The sequence below is a fragment of the Pezoporus flaviventris genome, unplaced genomic scaffold (genome assembly GCF_033815535.1).
Source record: "Pezoporus flaviventris isolate CSIRO_AGI_PZ_B2104156 unplaced genomic scaffold, CSIRO_AGI_Pfla_v1 ptg000002l, whole genome shotgun sequence".
In the NCBI taxonomy this organism is placed as follows: Eukaryota; Metazoa; Chordata; class Aves; order Psittaciformes; family Psittacidae; genus Pezoporus; species Pezoporus flaviventris.
Window position 1 is genome coordinate 45426768 of NW_026892550.1, and position 20818 is coordinate 45447585.

Consider the following 20818-nt stretch of genomic DNA (forward strand, 5'->3'; position numbering starts at 1 on the left):
AGTTCCCATTGAGTTTTACAGGCTCTGAGATAATGTCATTAAGCAGTGTGTCAGTAAACTCTTCCATGTGAAGAATTTAAAAAAATGAAAATCATGGAGTCATAGAATAGTTAGGGTTGGAAGGGACCTTAAGATCATCTAGTTCCAACCCCCCTGTCATGGGCAGGGACACCTCACACTAAACCATGTCAGCCAAGGCTCTGTCCAACCTGGCCTTGAACACTGCCAGGGGTGGAGCATTCACAACTTCCCTGGGCAACCCATTCCAGCGCCTCACCACCCTAACAGGAAAGAACTTCTTCCTTATATCCAATCAAAACTTCCCCTTGTTTAAGTTTTAACCTGTTACCCCTTGTCCTATCACTACAGTCCCTGATGAAGTATGTCTCCCCAGCATCCTTATAAGCCCCCCTCATATACTGGAAGGCTGCTATGAGGTCTCCATGCAGCCTTCTCTTCTTCAGGCTGAACAGACCCAACTTTCTCAGCCTATCTTCATACGGGAGGTGCTCCAGCCCCCTGATGATCCTCATGGCCCTCCTCTGGACTTGTTCCAACAGTTCCATGTCCTTTTTATGTTGAGGACACCAGAACTGCACACAATACTGCAAGTGAGGTCTCACAAGAGCAGAGTAGAGGGGCAGGATGACCTCCTTCAACCTGCTGGTCACACTCCTCTTGATGCAGCCCAGGATACGGTTGGCTTTCTGCACTACGAGTGCCCACTGAAGCTGGCTCATGTTCGTTTTTTCATCAGCCAACACCCCCAAGTCCTTCTCTGCAGGGCTGCTCTGAATCTCTCTCTTCAACCTGTAGCTGTGCCTGGGATTGCTCTGACCCAGGTGTAGGACCTTGCACTTGGCATGGTTAAACTTCATAAGGCTGGCATCAGCCCACCTCACAAGCGTGTCGAGGTCCCTCTGGATGGCATTCCTTCCCTCCAGCGTATCAACCGAACCACACAGTTTGGTGTCATCGGCAAACTTGCTGAGGGCACACTCAATCCCACTGTCCATGTCACTGACAAAGGTGTTGAACAAGACCGGTCCCAACACCGATCCCTGAGGGACACCACTTGTTACTGGTCTCCAGCTGGACATTGAGCCATTGACCACAACTCTTTGTGTGCTGCCATCCAGCCAGCTCTTTATGCACCGAGTGGTCCATCTGTCAAATTGATGTCTCTCCAATTTAGAGACAAGGGTGTAGTTGTGTGGGACAGTGTCTAATGCTTTACACAAGTTCAGGTAGATGACATCAACTGCTCTACCCCTGTCCAATAGTTCCCTATCCCCATCATAGAAGGCCACCAAATTGGTCAGGCAGGATTTCTCCTTAGTGAAGCCATGCTGGCTGTCACCAGCCACCTTGGTCATTGGATGACTTTAAAACTCTTCCTCATTTGAGCATGTTTTTATCACCAAATTTATGTTTTTCCATCTTTGCCTCTTTTCTTATCTTCCCTTTTTGAAAGGATTTTGCATTTTTTAGCTGGTTTTTCTTTAACGGTCTGTTCTAGACATTTATCTTCCTCTCTAGGTTGAGTGGCAACTTTAATTTCTTTAGTTTCTGAGCATTTTTGTATTTCAATAGTCATCTCTCTTGTTAGGATGCTGCCTTACAAGTTCTCTTGTTTCTGTGCCTTGAGATAGGTCTCCAAACTGCCCACTTGGAATTGACACAGGAGACTTTTTCTGTTGTCGTTTCTCTGTTGCTGTTGGCATCCTTGCTCACCTTTATCTGTATCTTTTTTATTTGCTGAACATTTTGATATGTTGGAAATTGTTGGAGGGAAAATGTGGGTTACATGTTACAAAGAAAGAGCAATTTTATCTTCCTAGCAAACTTGCAGGCATTGTACAGACATCTCTGCTCTCTGTTGTCCCACCCAGGAGGCAGAGTACAAATTAATTGTACCCTGTAAAGAAGTTAGATTTTTGATTTGACTTCCAGGACCGACTTAAAAAAATTAGCTTTTATAAAAATGCCTTCACAGGCGTCCCTGATCTTTCAGAAACTTAGAATAGTTTTGAGAGTTACATTTGATGATAAAGGAGAGCAAATTATACCAACTTGGACATAACGATGGAGTCTGTTTAAAGGCCATACAAAGCTGTACAGCTTTTTTTAGTTAACAATGTCAAGGTACATGAGGGACATCTGGGAATGTACAGTAAAAGTGGTACCTGATAAGATTAACTGTCACCTGCTCTGACCAGTTCTGGGGATAATTGTTATAAACTGTTGAAAATGATGGTGGAAGGAGGTTCAAGTTAACAGGTAATTGCCTCAGTTGTGAGAGGCAACATGGTAAGGCAATAAACTTTAGAACAAAAGGCAGGTGTAAAAGATTATCTGTTGATTATGTCAACTGCAGGAACTGTTTTCACCCATTTTGGGCCTATGTGTACGCATTCTTGTCACTCAAGAAAGCTGAATGAAACAAGCCTAGTAATTTGTTCATAGCAGGACTGTACAGCTCTCCTTTTCTGGAAACACACTCCCTTAATGCAGTCAGTATTTCTCCTTGCCTGTTGTTATTCCCAAAGGGTTGCTTTTCACCATTCCCTGCCTCCTGCACCTTTTCTTGCTACAGCATGTTTTCTATTAAAGGGGGTGCCTGGAAGAAGTATTTGTTTGGGAATCAGTTTTAGTATTTGATTCTTAGGTAATAAGATGAGATCTAAGGATCTGAATCCAAAATGTGAAGTTAAAATATCTAGTAGGTTACAATGTTCCTGGTATAAATGCATCATAATTCTCTGATAATGCAGTAATACTTTTCTTCAACCTTCTATCTAATTGTCTCAAGCTGCTTTTAAAGGACAAAACTATATGTCTGACTATGATCCATGTATTAAATGAGAGGGATAGGTTCTCATGAGTCACTTGGTCACAGAGCAGATCATTTGCTAAGTAGAGGTAATACAGCTGATGGCTTCAGAGAGCCTTACTCTTCTGCCTAACATCTGGATAGTTATTTAGTACTTGGGGTAAATGGAAACTGTGATAACAGTTCCATGGTACAAGTAGCAGATAAAAAAACCAGCAAACATCTTTTGTAAACATTTCTGTGTTGGTCTTTGGCTTGAATGCTAACATTAAGGGAATTCTGTGTTATTTTGTGCCTACAAGCTGCTGATTTCCATTAGGCATTTATTTTTCCAAGGACTCTTGTTAACTTCTATGCTGGGTTTTTGTTTTTTTTTTTGTCTGGTTAGGCAGTTTTGAGTTTGCAGGCTGGTTTATTCTTCCCCTTTCTGTGCTTGCCTTGTGGGCTTAGGCTTCAGTTTTATGCTTAGACCTTCTTAACCTTCAGTTTTCAAATCAAAATGCATGTCTTTATTATGTATGGGTCAACTTGATGTATGTGTTTCTGGGCATTACTGCTATGGCACTTGATTGTCTTAAAGTATGCTGTACTTCTTGCCACAGAAATATGAGCCACTGTGTTTCAATGTTTAACAGCTTGCAATCAGAATATGAGTATATGAGCGCATATTAAGTTGTTGTGGGTTTTCTTCTCTGTTATTGTTTTTATTATCAAGATGACAGATTGCAATGAGTCTGATTAATCTAGAAATAATTTTATTTTCAATATAGTGAAAGGGGAATTGCCTGAGTCTTTGCTAAGATTCATAGAAGTCTTAAGTAGAATGTGGTAAATACTGTGATTATTTCTAAATGTAGTATGGTTTGTTCCTAAAAATGTATTCTTATAAGTGATGTCCAGTAGAGTACATTAACAAAAAAAGAAACTAAAGCAATTAGTTTTTAATTAAAATAATAAAACTACACAATGTTGGTGATGGTAATTATGAACGTATTTAACATTCGGCCCCATGAGGCATGCATCTTACATGTGCTAAAGCCTGCAGGGAACAGGAATCATGTGGTTCTCTTTCATTAGTTTTGTAAGCTGTGAGTACCTTGCCTAGCACAGTCAGTCTGAGGATATTGGTTCATTTTGCACCACCAGACTTGTTTTGGGGCATGAGTTGAGAATTGTTCTCCTCTGTTGCGCTTACAGGAATTTGGAAAAGGGCATTCTTGCTCCTGTTGCTGGTAATGATTATTTTTTTTGTGGTAAAATAGTCAACAGCTGCTACAGTGATGTACTACAATTACCTTATTATTAAAGACCGATCTGTAAATTAGTCTGCCTAATATTAGGCAGAGCTTCCGCAGTTTTTTTTCATGAATACTATTAGCCACACTGATTAATTGTATCTTATTTTTAAAATCCTTTCACTGGATCCCCTGGAATACTTATTAATTGCCCCATCCTTTTCATTGTGAGGATGTAAGGTACACCATTGGTTCCTCTATCTCAGTACTGTTTTCAACAGCAGCTCTAAGCAGACACTTAGGGAAACGTAGGAATGGAGCACACATGTAAGGATCTTCAGAACTGCATGATTAATTTGTTGGGGTTCTATGTATCTGTGATTTTCATTATAATCCATTAAGGGATTTTGTATTTGGTCAGCATAAAAAAAAATAAATAAAAAATTATGCAAACAAAATCCTGCTTCCATCCACTTAAATTGGGATCTGTGTACTAGGAGTGATGAGATCGTACATATCCAAGCATTGCTTTTGCAAGAGTTAAAAGAATTAGGGATGGGGTGACTGAGGCTTGTAGGGATGAAAGGCCACATGGTTTAAGTCAGCATGATTCAGTTCAGTGAAGCCCAGTGAATTTACAACAGATGAGGATTTGGTCCATTTTAATGCAGTTAAGGTCACACATTCAGCTGGTGATAGAGGTAATAAATGACCTCAGCCCTTGTCATTGTAGTTGCCATATATGCAGCAGAAGCAGGCAGCACATGAGGCTGAAAAGCAGCCAGGCTGCAAGATGTGCAGGAAGCTTTAGCATAAAACCTAAAAATTGCTGATGACACTGAAGTTGTGATTCTGGAAGGTAAGAGGAATAGGCACGGGAGAGCAGAGAACAAAGACTTGCAGTTCTGCTGGGACCATGTAGCACTGAGACAGTTATGAGGTGGTTGCTTGAAGTGAGCAAGAGGTATGCATTTGTAATACATCAAAAGCCGGATTTTAGAAGGAGCACATTAAAGCAGAACTTGAATTCATTGCTGACTGCACCACAAACCAACCGGATTCATGCACTAGAGAAGCTTACGATGTCTTATGAGCCAGCAGAATATTTTAAGGTTTGTTTGGGTTTTTTTTTGTTTTTGTTTTTTTTTTTTTTTTTGTTGTGTGGGGGAGCTGATAGAGATGCTTTGGATGCCTGCGGGAGTTGTAGCCAATATTGGTGTTCTGCTTCATGCTACTGACAAATTTTATGCAGTGAACATCATGGGTACAGAGTTAAGGCGTGTTATTCTCTATTTTCCTCATGAGAATACCAGCTGGTTTGCACAGTGCTGGTCTGTTCCACTTGAATTCCGAAGCAAATGACTGGCAAGGAGACTCTCCGTCTCCTATGGTCCTGGGCTGAGGCTGCTGTTCTCCTGCATGAAGGAATAAACAAGATCCTTTATTCTTTCTAGGTTGCTTTTCCTTTTCCTTTTCAGTTAAAATAAAATACAGCTGAAAGTCAAATTGCTGTCTAAATATGAACCCATCCCCAGTTACTAAATTAGTAATTACTATTTAGTTACTATTAAAAATTACTACTTAGTGTGAAGTCCAACCATAATTATTTTCCTGAAAGACTTAATTGAATGAGATTTTCTACTGTCTAAGCATCATAAGATGACCACCATGTGCATCATGAGTGAGGGTGAGGGGAGAGAAAAATGTGAGGGAAGAAGGATGCCATTTGATCCTTTTGACTGCTGCCTAGTCACCAGGCTGCTATCTCTATCCATCAGAGGTTTCAACATCAGTCAATGTCTTTTTGTCCCGTTATGGTATAATTTCCATGTGCACCCAGGTACCTGTGTAAGTCACACTTCTCTTGTTAAAAGTGAGTAACTTATTGCTTACATTACCCCACATTTGGGAAGAGTAATCAGAAGAGTCAATGCTGTGACATTTGATGCACAAAGCAAGCGTATAGTCTTCGATGCTTCTGTTTCCAGGTTATTATTTATACTTGTAACTGTTTCTAATTAACCTGTATGTATTGTCTATATCAGATGTTGGAAGAAATGCACCGTACACTTCTCCAGAATTCAGATAAGTGGTAGAAGTGAAAGAGATGGTTTCTTCTCTGTTAAAAAACCCAACAAAACATGCTAAAACATGAATGTGACTAACTGCTTCATTGTGGTATGGTCCTTGCCCTGTTTCTGACCTTTTTGTGTCTGATGGTTGAATACGTGAAAGTCAGTTGTTTATTTTCTTCATACAGTCATCTTTTTGGCAGTAGATGATCCCAGCTCTTACTGAAGAATAATTGCCTGGCGGGTGTATGTAAAGGCTACTCGCAAGATTGTTTCACTTCTGTCCTGCTATTTTCTGTATTATACTGAAATGCTTTGAGGTAGTCTTTGGTGTGATACAGAGGCACTGTAGGTGGGAGAGAACTGTGTCCTTGAGGTTTCTAGAAATCGTTTTTCCTGGTTCTCTTTTAGTAAACCCACAGTTTACCTAACACAAATGGGATGAATTTCCATACCTGTTGAAAATAAATGAAAGAATGAATTGTGTGTGACCTGTATCAGGCTAACGTTTGCCTTTTGCTAGTTTAAAGTCAAAAGAAAATATATAGATAACCTATTTCCAGTGTTCTTTGAATGCTTGTTGCACTTCTGATTTCATCCCAGCACTAGGGATAGCAGTTCACAGAATCATAGAATAGTTTACTTTAGAAAGGTCCTTCAAAGGTAATCTAGTTTAACTCCCATGCAAGGAGCAGGGACATCTTGAACTAGATCAGGTTACTCAGAACCACATCCAGCCTGATCTTGAATGCTTCCATTGGTGCATCCACCGCCTCTCTGGGCAACCTGTACCAGTGTTTTGCTACCCTCACTGTAAAAAATTTCTTTCTCACATCCAGCCTCAATCTCCCTCTTTTACTTTCAAACCATTGCCCGTTGTCCTGTTGCAACAGGCCCTGCTGAAGCTTCTCTCCCCATCTTTCTTATGGGCCCCTTTTAAGAACTGAAAGGCCACAATAAGGTCTCTCTGGAGTCTTGTCTTCTCCAGGCTGAACAACCCCAACTATCTCAGCCTTTTCTCACACGACTGTCTTTGGCTGGTACGAGACCAGTCAAAATGAGAGATGGGGTTTGAGGTGTGTGTGGCATCAAATTTCTTTATTGCAAATTTGTCTGCCTGCTTCCTCTCTTGTTTCCTGAAAGCATGGGAGCATTTGTAAATAAAGATAGGCTGGGGCTGCCGGATGCAGGGAATTGAATTCATGTCTTGCCTTAGGATACCTCAGTGCTTGGATTGTGTTCTTTTTTTCCAGATATAGAAAAGCTATTTCCAGATATACAACGGCTGCTTTGCCCAATCAGTTTTCAGTATAGAGAGAAAAAGTCTGCAGAGTTATACTTATGTTCATGTGTAGACACACATAGTTTTTTAAAGGCCTAGCTCTATATGTTGGGCAGTCTTCTTTTGTTTGTAAAAACTATAGAGAAAAAATAAACTCTGAGTAAGTGCAGACATGGTAGTAGCTTATGACATTTTGCACTGAGAAGACAGTTATGGCTGCTGTTCCCCAAAATACATTCTTGAGCTGTGTACCATGCTGTGAGGTTTACATGCAGAAGGAAAGAAAAAAAGTGTTATTCACAAAAGCACATGGGGCTGTTATGTATTTCAGTCATTTCATTTGCAAAACAAAATTGCTTCAGTGTCAGTAATCCCACCTTTTTAGCTTCTGCCTTCTACTGTACAGGCATTTGGCTTAGCTTGTATTTTTCAGTAAAGGCCTATTAATCCAATCACATTATCATTGATAACATTTAAAACCCTAAGAACTTATATGCAGGTGTTTCTTTGCTTTTGTTTGAGATGTAAAACAATATTTTAATGGCTTTTTTAGGCTTATGTTCTTCTTGTGTATAGGATTGCTCATAAAACCAAGTCACAAATGTCCTAGAGAGACAAATAATATTGGAATAGAATTGAAACAGTATTGAAGGAAGTACTGCTTAAATGCTGAAGACAATATAGTGCTGGAATCTGACTGATGGAAATTTTATGATCTGTGTGGGAGTCACAGGCCATGATGTTACTGGTTGGGCTAAAGGACCAGGACTTACAAGTGCATCAGCTGCATTAGGACTTCTGTCAACTCACCAAAAATTAAAAATATTTATTTTCACCTAGTTTTTTTTGGTGGTTGTATTGTGGGGTAAATTTCACTTCTCTCTAAGTCTGTAGCCAGCTCACCTATAAAGACTGCGTCTCTTACATGGTCCTTGCCGCCTGTCATGTGGTAGTGCTCACCTGAGGGATGGAGTATGTTTGCAGTTGAAGATTCACATGTTAATTCTGTGTGTTTTGCTTTGTTATATGGTTCTTGATTCAAATCATTAGAGAAAAGGTATCATCCTCTTTAAACTATGAGTGCAGCCTAAAAATCATACAGCTGTGAAGGAGCGTTGTAAGGAGCAGGTGAGTATTGATGTTTTGCTCTGATATAAGGTTGGGGCCTTTCATCTCTCAGTTTAAACTTAGATAGCTAACTCAGTTTTGTTCTTTGTGTGGAAGATATTGTTTGATGTTTCTAGGAGGTGCATCTTTAAGGAGAGCATCTTCAGGAAAGCTGTGTTCAGAAACTGTTAAGAGATAGTAGCAGGCTGGTTATTTATAAAAGGAGTGTTTGTACAAGCCTATGCATTACAGTTCTCTGTTTAATGAATATATATTCCCTTTGGGTATGTACTCGTAATTATGATAATGGAAAAAGTCACAAATAATTTGGAGTCCTAGATTTTGCCTGAAAGGCAGTGAAAAATGTAACAGGCGCTGACTTGCTTTTTCACACTTGCAGTCAATGAAAGAGGAGATCCACGGCTCCATCTGCTGGCGTTCATACCCACCAGCAAGAGTTGCTGTTCACTGAATGCGCTGCGCTCCGGCACACCTGTGTGAGTAACTGCTTGGCAGAAACTGAAATGCTGGTTTTTTTTTTTTTTGTTTTTTTTTTTAGCTGGTGGAGTAGATTTGTCTGGAGGCATTGGTGTAATGTTTTGACAATTTTAGCTGTTTTAATATTTGTGTTTTTTTTTCTTTTCTGCTGTTGTATTCACTGAAAGTTGTTTCTTTCTTTTGACAAGTTACAGTAATATATAAAATACAGAGCTGCTTGTATAATTCTTGCCCTGTAAATATATGTTTTTTATACTCATACAACTGCTGTAGGCAAGATAAAGGCATAATATTGTGTAGTTGGATGGTTCTTCCAAAGATGATTGCTGTAGGGAAAAAATAAGCTCCAAGAAGAAAAAAACTTGGCCTTTTTGTTTTCTCTGGAGATTAAGTACATGACTTTAAGTTATTTTTGAGAATAATTTGCATTTTTCAACATCTTGGTGCAGGCCAGTGTGAAAGGAAACTATTGTTATTTGATTAATTTTAAAAATTGCTTATAAGAGGAAAAATGTCTTGTTCACATTTTGCCTGTTTTTCATTTGCATTGGTTTCAGCACAGGAGCTCAGGAAACTGTCTGAAGTAGGAAAGATGCTGAAACAGTCCACCATTACTTTGGCTGCAATTAAATGTTTTCAAAACAGTTTACTTATTTTCCTTTAATATATCAAACTTTGTCTTGTTGTGCATCAAAAATCCATTACAATAAAACCAAAATTTGAACGTCTGTCTGTTGAAGCACGGAGTAAACCCTTCAGTTTCAGCAGAAACTGGATTTTAGAATTAAAAAGTATTGTAAAGTAATGGTTTGTGTATTTGACCAAGAGTCAGACCTCTGTACAGCATAAGGTGTAGGCTATTTTTTGGCTGTTCACATTATGTGATAATGATGTAAAATACATTTTGTCCTAAACAAGGGGCCTGATCTAACTGAAACTTTCATAGACTGCCACTTTTCCTTCATCCTTCTTTTTTATTTGACTACTTGTTACTATTCTAAAAACTACAATAATTTAAGACACACAGAACTTTGTATTAGGTCCTCGATTGATTGTGTAGAATTAGAATTGTTGTCCAATTTAAGTGTGAAAGAGTTGTCTGGAATAGCATAATAGGATTGCAAAAGTGTCTTTCTCTGCTGTTTTCTTTTTCCTCTGTTGCAGCTTTTAAGAAGGGTGCCAGCAGGGGTGAGGATGTTAGCAGAAAATTAGTGGGTTTGTAAAGCATATGCAGCTGGAGTGAATTTCGCTTTGTGAGGGTTACTTCTATATAGTGGAAAGCACAGCTAATTATATTAAATGTGGATGCTGAAAGGAAACACCTCCTATTTTGCCCATTATAGTATATATATGGCAGTTTATAACACCTCTGCAATAAGCAAAAAAATCAGTGAAAGATTTTACTTCTTTAATATCTGAGGGTATTAATTAATATTAATAATGTTAAAATAGTTTGAAATACATACATTTTTTTTCCTGTGTTGCAGGTAGAATTGTTATTTCAACTCAGTGATAAGCATTGGCAGTTATACACTTCAAAATGTATATGCGTGTGTGTATATGTGTAATAATCTATACAAATAAAATATTAATACAGCATTCAAAGTATTTGAACTGTATATGCACATAAGCATTCATATATGCATTTATGTGTGTATTTGTACATGTATGTGTAGATTTTAAGAAATATCCTCTGATAGTTATTGCAGACCTAGAATGAAAGGTGTATTATAATTACTTCATATTTTATGGGTGAGGATTTCTGCTGCTTAGTCAGTAAGAGAAATGTCGATAGTTTGTGCTCTTCCTTCAAGATGCAAAGGAAGAATGACTGAATAAAAACCATTTTGTTATCTGCAATTAGAGATAATGTATTAAAAATTATGACCACCTGGGAAGCTAAGACCATGTATATTCTTAGCAATATTGTTAGGAATAATCTCTATTATTATTTAGACACAGCCTCTGTATTTCCAGTGAAAGTTAATATGTGATTTTTGTCCAGTTTTCTGCTTCCTTCTGCTCTCAACTCTGTGAATGTCACGATTATAAACCAGGATGGTTTGTTCTCCAGTGAACTGAAAAACTGTGGGCAGGAGAGTGAACGATGGGAGGAAATGCTTTGCCTGAGCATAAGGTGGCTATAGTAATTTGATTTATTTAAAAAATATTTAGCTCATCTGCTACAGTTGTAAAACTGCTTTTGAAAGTTTCTTCAGCAGTTATGATGTCTCCTTAAAATACAAGGAAGAGCCCTCAGAATCTCTAGGCTTGGGCTGTGTGCACGTGCATATATATACATGTCAGCATGCCTACAAGTAGACATTCACAACAGCAAAAAAACCCACAACACAATAGGTCTGGAGGTGGTTAAAGAACTGAGAGGTTTGTACAGGGAGGGTGGAGAGGATTGCATGCATCTTTCTGAAGTCCATTTTGTAGACAGATGAGCAAGCTGGTATAACATAAGCCCCTGTCTAGGTTCACAGGGTCTCAGCTTCTCTGTACTGTTGTCTGTGCTTTTGCTCTTAAGAGTGGTGTAAATGCAAACTACCTTATGTGTCAGTGAAATGGAACAACTGGTTGTGCATCAGTGTGGTGGATATAAAATTATTCTGATAACCTGTGTGTGTCTGTACCATCAGTTTGGTCCCAATCATACTGAATTCAAATCTGGGTTTCAGTTGCAGAACCTGGGCATTGTCTAGGTTGGGGTTTAGCATGTCACCAGAGATAACAAATGACTTATATTAGTGACTGTTCCCAAACTATTTCTTTCATCTTAAACGACAGAATTGCTTATTGATCCCCAGTGCTTGTGAATATTGTGGCTTTTTGGCAATGCATGTTCAGGCTGGAGCTCTACTAGCTTTTTTAAAAAACAACATGTTAACAACGCAGAAAGTACAGTCCAATGTTTAGTCAGAAACAGTCTCTGAACTTACGTGTTACCCTTTTGTTCACAGTAATGTAACATATGTACTTTTATTAATCCTTAAATATTCTTTTCCCAGTTTTAATGTGTGTGTGTGTATATACACTGCGTAAGTACATATATTGTTCGTAGATATTTGTTGTAGTGATCATTAGATGAATGAATTTGTTTTTGAACTTGACATACAAACATTTTTTAGATAAATGACCTGATTTTTATTCCTGTGTGCTGAACATCTGCAGCTCACGAAGTTGCACTTGGGCATCATACCTACAGCCTTTCTCATTTGTGCGACTATATATCGTGTTTTTATTGCTCCCTCTGTGGTACTGTCTCTCACAGTGATGGTTTATATAATGAGAACAAAAAGGAGATAGAACTGATATATCTGCTGTGCTGATAAAAATAAGTCTTTGTTGCTTAAATATTTATTAAAAAAAAATCTAAGGGTGTATGAAACACTTTTCACTGATTTCAAACCAACTGCAAAAATAGTTAATTGTGAGCAAGTATGTTACAAGAGGATTTCAGAGGAGTGTTCAAGTGAAACATTCAAGTTCATATCTAGAAACACGTCACCATATTTTGACAGTAAATTCCTAGCACTTATAGTTCCTTTTGAAGAATTTTTTGTGATGCATATTTTAGCTTGATTGCAATGCCAGCACTTTTTTTTGCTGTAAGGTGATACATACAGCCTTTAGCAGGAGCACATAAAGGAATTAAAAATTCAACTGAAAGTTCATTGAAGAATATTTCAATCTTTTCTTGCAAATATCTGAGTGTTCAGGAGCACAAAATAATGTGTTGTTCTACTCAGATCATGAAAAATCAAGTCTCTTAATAGAGCTTACAGTTTATAAGATGACATGTCCTAAGAACTTGCATAAAAGGACATTTGTATCTATTTTAGCATGTAGATTTTATACTCTTAACCATGGTGATCTGCATTGTATAATATATATAATATCTATAAAATGATATAATACCATATATATGTAATATGATATAATACCATATATATGTAATATAGAACTTTTTCATCCACATCTTTGCTCAGCTGCTGGGTTTTCAGTGCTGTCTACTGAATATCACTTTGAAACTCTGTAAGTCTTCAGTAACGCATATGTAACAACTTGAAGCTATGCATAAAATTGATGTTGCATTTAGGCTGGCGTAAAGCCTGTTCAAGTGGACTTTGAGGCTGAATAATTTTTTTTCCCTTTTTCCCCCAGATTAATTTATTGGGTGTGAAGAGCCACGGACACTTTGTACCCTGATGGGGGACTCAGGATCCAGACGATCGACTCTAGTATCTCGATTGCCAATATTCAGGAGAAGTGTTAGCCGGAGACACGACTCTCTTCCCTCCTCACCTTCTTCTGCTAATGCCATTGGTGCCCACACATCCTCCCCATCCAGCACTAACTCCAGCTCAGGGAGCACAGGCAAGCGCCGGAGTATCTTCCGCACTCCTTCCATTAGCTTCCATAACAAGAAAGGGAGTGAGCAGAAGCCTGACTCTGCTAGTCAAAATGTTAATGTCACAAATGGTGCCCAGTCCTCTCTCAGCACTTTTCAAAAACTGAGCTTAGAGGAACACATTAAAAGCAGAGGAAGGCATTCAGTTGGCTTTGGCAGCTCACGTAGCAAGAAGATAACAAGGTCTTTGACAGATGATTTTGACAAGGGAAAGGAGCCTTCAGCTAATAAGAATGTCTTTATAAATTGCATAAGCTCTGGGAAGAATGAGGGTGATGATTCAGGCTTTGCAGAGGAGCAGAGCCGATACTCTGTCAAACATTCCACACGGAAACTTCTCCCTAAATCTTTTTCATCGCACTACAAATTTTCTAAACCAGTACCAGAGAGTCAGTCAGTTTCCTCCGTGCAGCAGTCCAGGTGTTTGCTGGAGATTAAATCGTATGTGGAAAGTGAACCTGTGATCACCAAGTCCTCTCCTCCATGTTCAGCTGAGACGACAGAGTGCATGGGAAGTTCCTTACAGTCCCCACTGCTCTCAGCTGACCTTACAGCTGCCCAGACGCCCTCTGACTTTGTTGCTCTGACAGAGGATTCTGTTTCGGAGGCTGATGCTCTGGGCAGCAATGGGACTGGGGTGCTGCTTACAGAAGATTTTGGCCACAATGTCTCTACCTCTCAGATCCTCAATCCTGTTGCTGCTCCTGCGAGGGAAATGGATTTTATAGAAAGTACTGGCCATTCTACTGGTGTGTCTCGTGTGAATCATGCAAGCTTATGTAGTGTTGATTCTAGTACCTTATTCAAAGCCTCAGCTGCTAGTCAAACAAAAGTATCATTGCAAGCCAATGAACTACATATCAGCAATGACAGGCACATAGGAGAAATTAACTCTGCAAACGCACATTTAGAAAACTTTGAGTTACAGCATAGAGAAGAACCAGTGATACCCTCTTCAAAGGCACAGGGGTTGAGTGGGGACAGAGATGAAAGTACGCCATCCAAGCACGCAGAGGAGACAATTCCTGTAGTGGAGTCTCAGATTGTTCCATGTTCTGAACCTCAGTCCTTTAAACCACAACAGGGTTATGAAACAAACTGTTCTAAAGGTATGTCATGTGATCTTTTTGTTATTGGGTTTGGGGGGTGTGTGTGTGGTTTTTGTTCTCAGTTCTTCTGTAAATATTGTTTGATCATAAAAGTGTTTTGCAGATTTGGAAGTGCTAGTTAGAAAGTTCAAAAGTTATGAATTGTGTCCTCCTCCCTAAATTGTAGGAATTAAAGTCAGTGATTTTTGAGTTCACGTTTTACAGTTTGCAAACACCTGTCAGTGCTGTTTGTAGCTATGCTTTCCAGTGGTAGAAAATTAATTAAGAAAGAATATTGATCCTTGCCTCTTGGTGAAGGCTGAAGATGGTGTATTTTTGAGGTATGCCTGTTTTGGACTTGAGCCAAAGGGTTGCATTGTTTGAGATCGAACATTGTCACAGAAAAACCTTCTTTTATTCCAGTTATGAAAAATAATACAGTTTATCTTATATTGATCTGGGTTTTGAAATTTCCCAATTCTTGCTTGCCCTATTCAGCTAACGATACGGAGTAGCTTGGACTGGATGTTTCTGTGGCAGAGCATGAAAGATCCTATTTCTGCTTCCACCTGAAATAACATTGTGCAAGTTCTCATTACGAAATCAATGAAACAGAGTTAATTACCGGCTAAATTTCACACTGGATCTTTAGTTTATGAAAAAGCATTTAGAAATATTAACAAGATTAAGTGGAAAGGCTGTGCCTAGAAATCCCATTCTAGCTAGATGCAGATGAATAAAGGCACCAGGCCCTTGAGTGAAGGACACGTGTCAGAAGACATTTATCTCTGACAGTTTATTTTCTCAAACTAGACCAAAGACTGGTGCTTTCTTGCATAACCCTGAGGTTGTATCTGGCAGGCCAAAATTTGTGAGACTTAACACGTCTGCATTTATAGTGTTTGAATTAGAAGATGATTGAGTGTAAACTTATATTTATAGAGGCATGTAGATAATAATCAAAAAGCAATCTTGCTTTTTGAATCATTTGTCACTTCAAGGCTTGGTTGGATATCTTGTACGTAAACAGTGATATAAAGTAAAATTAATCCACTAAATTAGCTTTCACTAGAAAGGACCTCTCTCCCTCAGACCTTAGTCAACTGGGAGAAAAAACATTTCCATTTATGTATGTTACTGGTGCTGAGCACTCGGTCTTTCTTGCAACATCATTGGCTCATCTGTAAATGAGCTCATCCTTTTGCATCTGTTATTAGAGAGTACTGCAGAACAGCAAGTGAGCAGCTCAGAGCGATGTTTAGAAATACACAGTGCATTTGAAACTCATGCATCAGCAGTTGTATATTTAATCTGCATTTCTGAAAAGCAGCTAACTGGAGTTGAAACTGTGACAGCGGGATTTTTGTAAATGGGATTAATGTTCACAGAAACACTAGCGCCAACACTGCACTGTATAAAAATCATGATTGTTAGGGTTCTATAGTGCTGTTCAAAATGTAATTTGGTTTTTTACTTGTGTGGTGAAGAATATATTTAAAATTAGATATTGGCCAAGCAAAGGAACCATTGGAAAAAGATACACAGTCCTGCCATATGAAATGATACTAATATAGTAAAAACTTATATGGCATTCAGTAAGATATGGTTATAAATAGCTATATCTGTTACAAACAAACTGGTTTGAACATTTAGTCTTGCTAAAATAGTATTTAAAACCAGATGTGAATGCAAAATATTTCCATACGTTTTCTTTGGTAATAGATATTTTCTCTTCCATAGCTGGTCTCACAGCTGATATTATAGATAGCATCATAAACATGATATTAATGTATAAGCAGGTTTGATATATTTCTTACTATAGAAATAATTTATGTAATACTTTTTTGTATTTTTGTGACACAGATTTTTTTGAGAAGCCTTACAGAAAATAAGTTCTCTTGCAAAAGACAAAAGAAGATAAGATATTCTGTGTGGCATTTATTATGTTATTAGGCTTTTCTCTTTCCCCATCTCTAAATTTACCCTAACACCTCAAAATGTAATTTTTCTCCTCTTTTCTAATGTATTTAACTGGAGTTGGGCACTGAGATTCAGCCTGCGCCTGCAGACTGAATTTGGGGGATGAGAATGCAGAGCTGAGCTAGGAAAGCTAAACAGAACCTGAAACCAGTGTGTGTCCTTGTCCTGTGCAGTGATAACTAAGTTGTGGCTTGGCCCTACAAAACATGAACTTGCCTTGGGACTCAGGGTAAGGCAGGTTGGGTTTTGGCACAAATGGGCCGGTGATAGTTTCTCTGGTAGATTTTACTGGACAATGGATTGGAAGTGTCCTAGAACAGGGGGAGAAAGGAAAGGATGACGCAAAAGTTCTTTTGGATTCTGTAAGGAGTCATGGACTGGGCTGCAGTGTGCTGAGTGTGCTAGTCATTGAGTGCTCAACAGCAAATTGGGGACACAGGTGACACTTATCTAGATGAGGGGAGTCTGATTTCTATAGAACATCTCTTATGAGATTGCCTTTCAATGTAAACATTTCAAGAAAAGCAGCGTTCTCATTAAGAAAAGAGCTGTAGAGAGTAACTCTCTAATGATTGCTGGTTGCTTCTCTATTTGTAGTTGATCTTGCCAATAGCTTCAGTCCGTACCGAGAAGGCAGATTTGTTGAGAAGCGACTGAGATCCTCTTCAGAAGGTACTGCTGGAGGCAGTCGGCTGATCATAAAACCAAAGGCTGGAAATACAGAAGAGCTTAACAGCCTACGGAAGCAGAGAGCAAGCTCATCCTCTTCAAAAATGAACAGCATGGTGAGTTTTATTCTCATATTCTCTCAAAAATGAACAGCACGGTGATTTTTCTGTGGTTGGAGTAACTTTGATGAGAAGCAGCAACTTTACAAACAATGGATGCTAATAAGGGTGTGTGTGTGGGGACAAAACACACACTGTCTCAGGCTTCCAAAATGTGATCCGGGCTCAGATATTGAAAATATTTTTTTTTTTAGGGTGTGACATTGTGAAAAGGTTTTCATGCTTTGTGAAGAGATTCTTGTCATGCTTTGGTGATTTTCCTGGGAGAAAAGTAGTGGAAGAGGAAACTGCAGCAAAATTCAGTATGACGATTTCTGAGGTGAAATACAGTGGGCTACTTTGTGGCAGCATTGTGTGACCGTGTTAGTTATTTCATTGACTCTGGTCTGGTATGAGTGAGATGAGAAGCTGAATAGAAAGGAAGTTGTCTGTAAGGAGGCTCACTTGAAAGGTCAGAGCGGTCCCTTTTGAATCTGGTGACAAGTTTGAATACTTTCGCTCTGGACAGAAAGTAAGGAGGAGAGGAAAGGATCTTTACTGAGAACCCTTGAGGGTCCCAAGGACTGGAAAAGTAAGAGAAGTTACGTAACTGCAGAAGATTACTTTTGAGTAATTTCGCTCTTCTAGTGAAATACTAACAGAAGGAACTGACTGATTAACAAGTTTGTGCTTTCCTATAGCCAGTGAGAATAAACATTTTAAGACCAATGTCATTTATACTTATGCATGCGCTCTCTAATGAGAGAGATAAACAAGATTCTAAGATTGAACATCTACAGCAATGGCATCCACTCTTTAGCTTATGGGAATCACTAAAACAAGTTTTATGGCCAGTATTAGTTTGAAATATTCAACATGCTAGCTGAAAAAGAGGATTAATTTTGTATTCTTAATCTGAAAATTTTCCACAGAAAGCAAAAAGCTCTAAGCTCTTACCCTTGCCTAGAGTTTCTAAACAGATGTATAAATAAAGGGGCTTTTTCTTTTCTGGTGTACTTGATAGCCATTGTTACAATGATGCGTGACCAAACACATCCCTGAGAAACTCAGATGTGAACACAAATGCCATTTCTAGGAAAGAATTTTTGCGGTTTTTCAGAGATGTGACACTGATTGATATAAACGGGTGTTAGATTTCCTGTTATGTGCTCTTCTAGTGTAGTTTTACAAGCTAATGCTAAAACTCAACAATTCATACCATGACTTTGACAACTTTTATGACTGCATGTTGTTTTGCCTGTCACTAAATGTAATCTTTCTTACCCAAGAAGCTAAGGAAGGCTAAATTGTCTTCCTCTGTGAGATTTGCCCATACTAGTTTCTGGTTGGTCATTTAAAAATTGTTCTCCAGAGAAAGATGCGATTTAGCGTGAAATCCCCTTACAGAAACTGTGGCAGGAAATTGGAGTTTAAGGGTTTCTCAAGAGGATGTGAAATTTATCTTTGATCTGGGCAGATCTTGCCCCTGTGTCTGAATGTATTACCTTAATGTTCCTTTTTTGGCTGAGCTCACAAATGCTGCTGTGGATGGCAGCAGAAAACTACATTAGTCCCAAGGAAAATCTTACTATGTACGGCCAATGCACAACAGATTTTCCAGTGTAACAGTGTCCTGCAGCAGTGGTCACTAAAAACACTCAATAGAATGGAGTTATTTGATGGCTTTTACAGAAATGCTTGCCTGTACACTCACTTTTTGTAACCTGGGCAGATTGGATTGCCTACAGTTCAGTAACAGGAGTATGCTCTTCTTAGCAGTATCAGGTTGTGCAGATTTATCAGTATTTACTGATTAATGTTATACTACCTGAAAGGGTAGGAGGCAAATTAATTTTAGGAAGGATAAGATTTTTCACATCCGCCTTTCTTGTTTCTACATTGTTGACAATTTGTCAGATGAAGTAGTACAGTACTTCAAAATTTATTTTAACAAAACCCTTGATTTTTAAAAAAACTTTTCTTTCTATACACTGGATTATTATACCCAGAGATACAGCATAGAAATCAAGGGGCAGAATTCTTCTAAATAGTAGAAAAACCCCTTTGTTCTATTAAGGTATATATTTATAGCGTATTTCTCTGTTTTTTTTTCAGGAAGCTAACATCCAAATATCAATGAATAACATCTTATTTTTCAGAGCCAGAAAGAATATGATGACATTTAAAGATGCTGTTTCATGTAGGCATACAGACTGTTATGCAGATGTAGTTTCTGTCCTAAAAAGCTGGTTTACCCTGGCTCAAGCCTATAAAACTTATCTGGGTTGTTAGACCCAAGCTATTATGCAGATCTCTGCATTCATTTAAACACTAGGCTAGACCGATGGCATAGCACTTCATTCTGTTTAGCCCTCTGTTAGTGGTGGGACTAGGAAGGTGACAGCACAGTAACAAAAGGAAGTAAGCAAAATGTGCATGGGGGGTGGGTGATATTTGAGTCTCCGATTCTTCATGTTTTGTGTATGAAATCCATGTGTTTTGTTTTTTTTTAATTCCCCCCACCCCTTCCATTAGCAAGCTTATCCACAAATTGATAAGTTTCTGTTGCAAAATGTTTGTACTGACTGTTTGTTTTTGTAAGAAAATGCTACGTGAAAAGTGTTTCTTTAGTAGGAAGTGAGATACAAGAAGTAATAAACAAAACAAAACCCACTCTATCCACCCTCCAACAACCAAAAGTTAAAAGAATAAGCTGAGTTCCCTGGAAGGAAAAGGAATTAAAATTGAAGAATTGGAATGTTTTTAGCAATACATATCTAAACAGGAAAAAGGCCCTTTCAAGAAACTTGACACAATCAATTAATCTTTAACACCACAGTAGCAGATTATTGCAAGTGAATGATCATAATGAAGAATAAAGACTCGATAAAGAATTGGAGTTACAAAAACCCCTATGGTTAAAAATCCTAACCTAACTATATTGTATGTCTAGAAAAACGTTAGCCTCTGTGGCTATCTGTATTCATTTTCTTCAATTTTGGAAGAAAATGAGCCAAAGGCATTCAAGGGAGGGCAAGTTCACAAGGGATTGCTGAGGCCTCCCTGCCGAGGGACACCGTTGCTGTTCAGTTCTGCTCTGCAGCATTGAGTGAGTGGCAGCAGCTGTGGATGCTGGTTTTCTGGCATCATCCAGATGTCGTGCTAAGCTGAAGAAGCTTTATAACATGGAAACTTTCCTCACAAACTGAAGAAAGTCCTCCAAGACCCTGTTTGCTTTCTTTTTCTTGCTGTCAGGCAGTGTGGGTTCTTTCTTCTGAGGGGCTAATGGGAGTGAGGAGCCAGAAGAATTGAAGGGATGATAGATTTTCACAGGAGATGAGAAGCAGGAAAGGAGAACTGAGAAACTTCTCTTCCTTCTAAACAACTTGCCCATCAGAGTGTTCTTGGCATGACTGGCAGTGCATTTTTTGAATGTGATAGGTAAAAGCTTAGATAGATGGATCTTCTTAACACTGAGAGTATGTATCAAACCTTCAAAGACAGTCACCACCTCCTGCAAGAGTGATATTAACTCACTT

General features: G+C 38.7%; 1 protein-coding gene across 5 annotated transcripts in view; it reads left to right on the top strand.

Moving 5' to 3' along the window:
- CCSER1 (coiled-coil serine rich protein 1) overlaps nucleotides 1–20818 on the top strand; it is a 727634-nt gene that overhangs the window by 81574 nt on the left and 625242 nt on the right. For all 5 annotated transcript variants that reach the window (XM_061477323.1, XM_061477292.1, XM_061477306.1 and 2 more), the window contains exons 2-4: nucleotides 8930–9026; nucleotides 13198–14553; nucleotides 17110–17297. In XM_061477323.1, coding sequence (XP_061333307.1) covers nucleotides 13242–14553; nucleotides 17110–17297 — 1500 coding nt within the window. In that variant the 5' untranslated portion in view covers nucleotides 8930–9026; nucleotides 13198–13241. The remainder of the gene's footprint in view (nucleotides 1–8929; nucleotides 9027–13197; nucleotides 14554–17109; nucleotides 17298–20818) is intronic.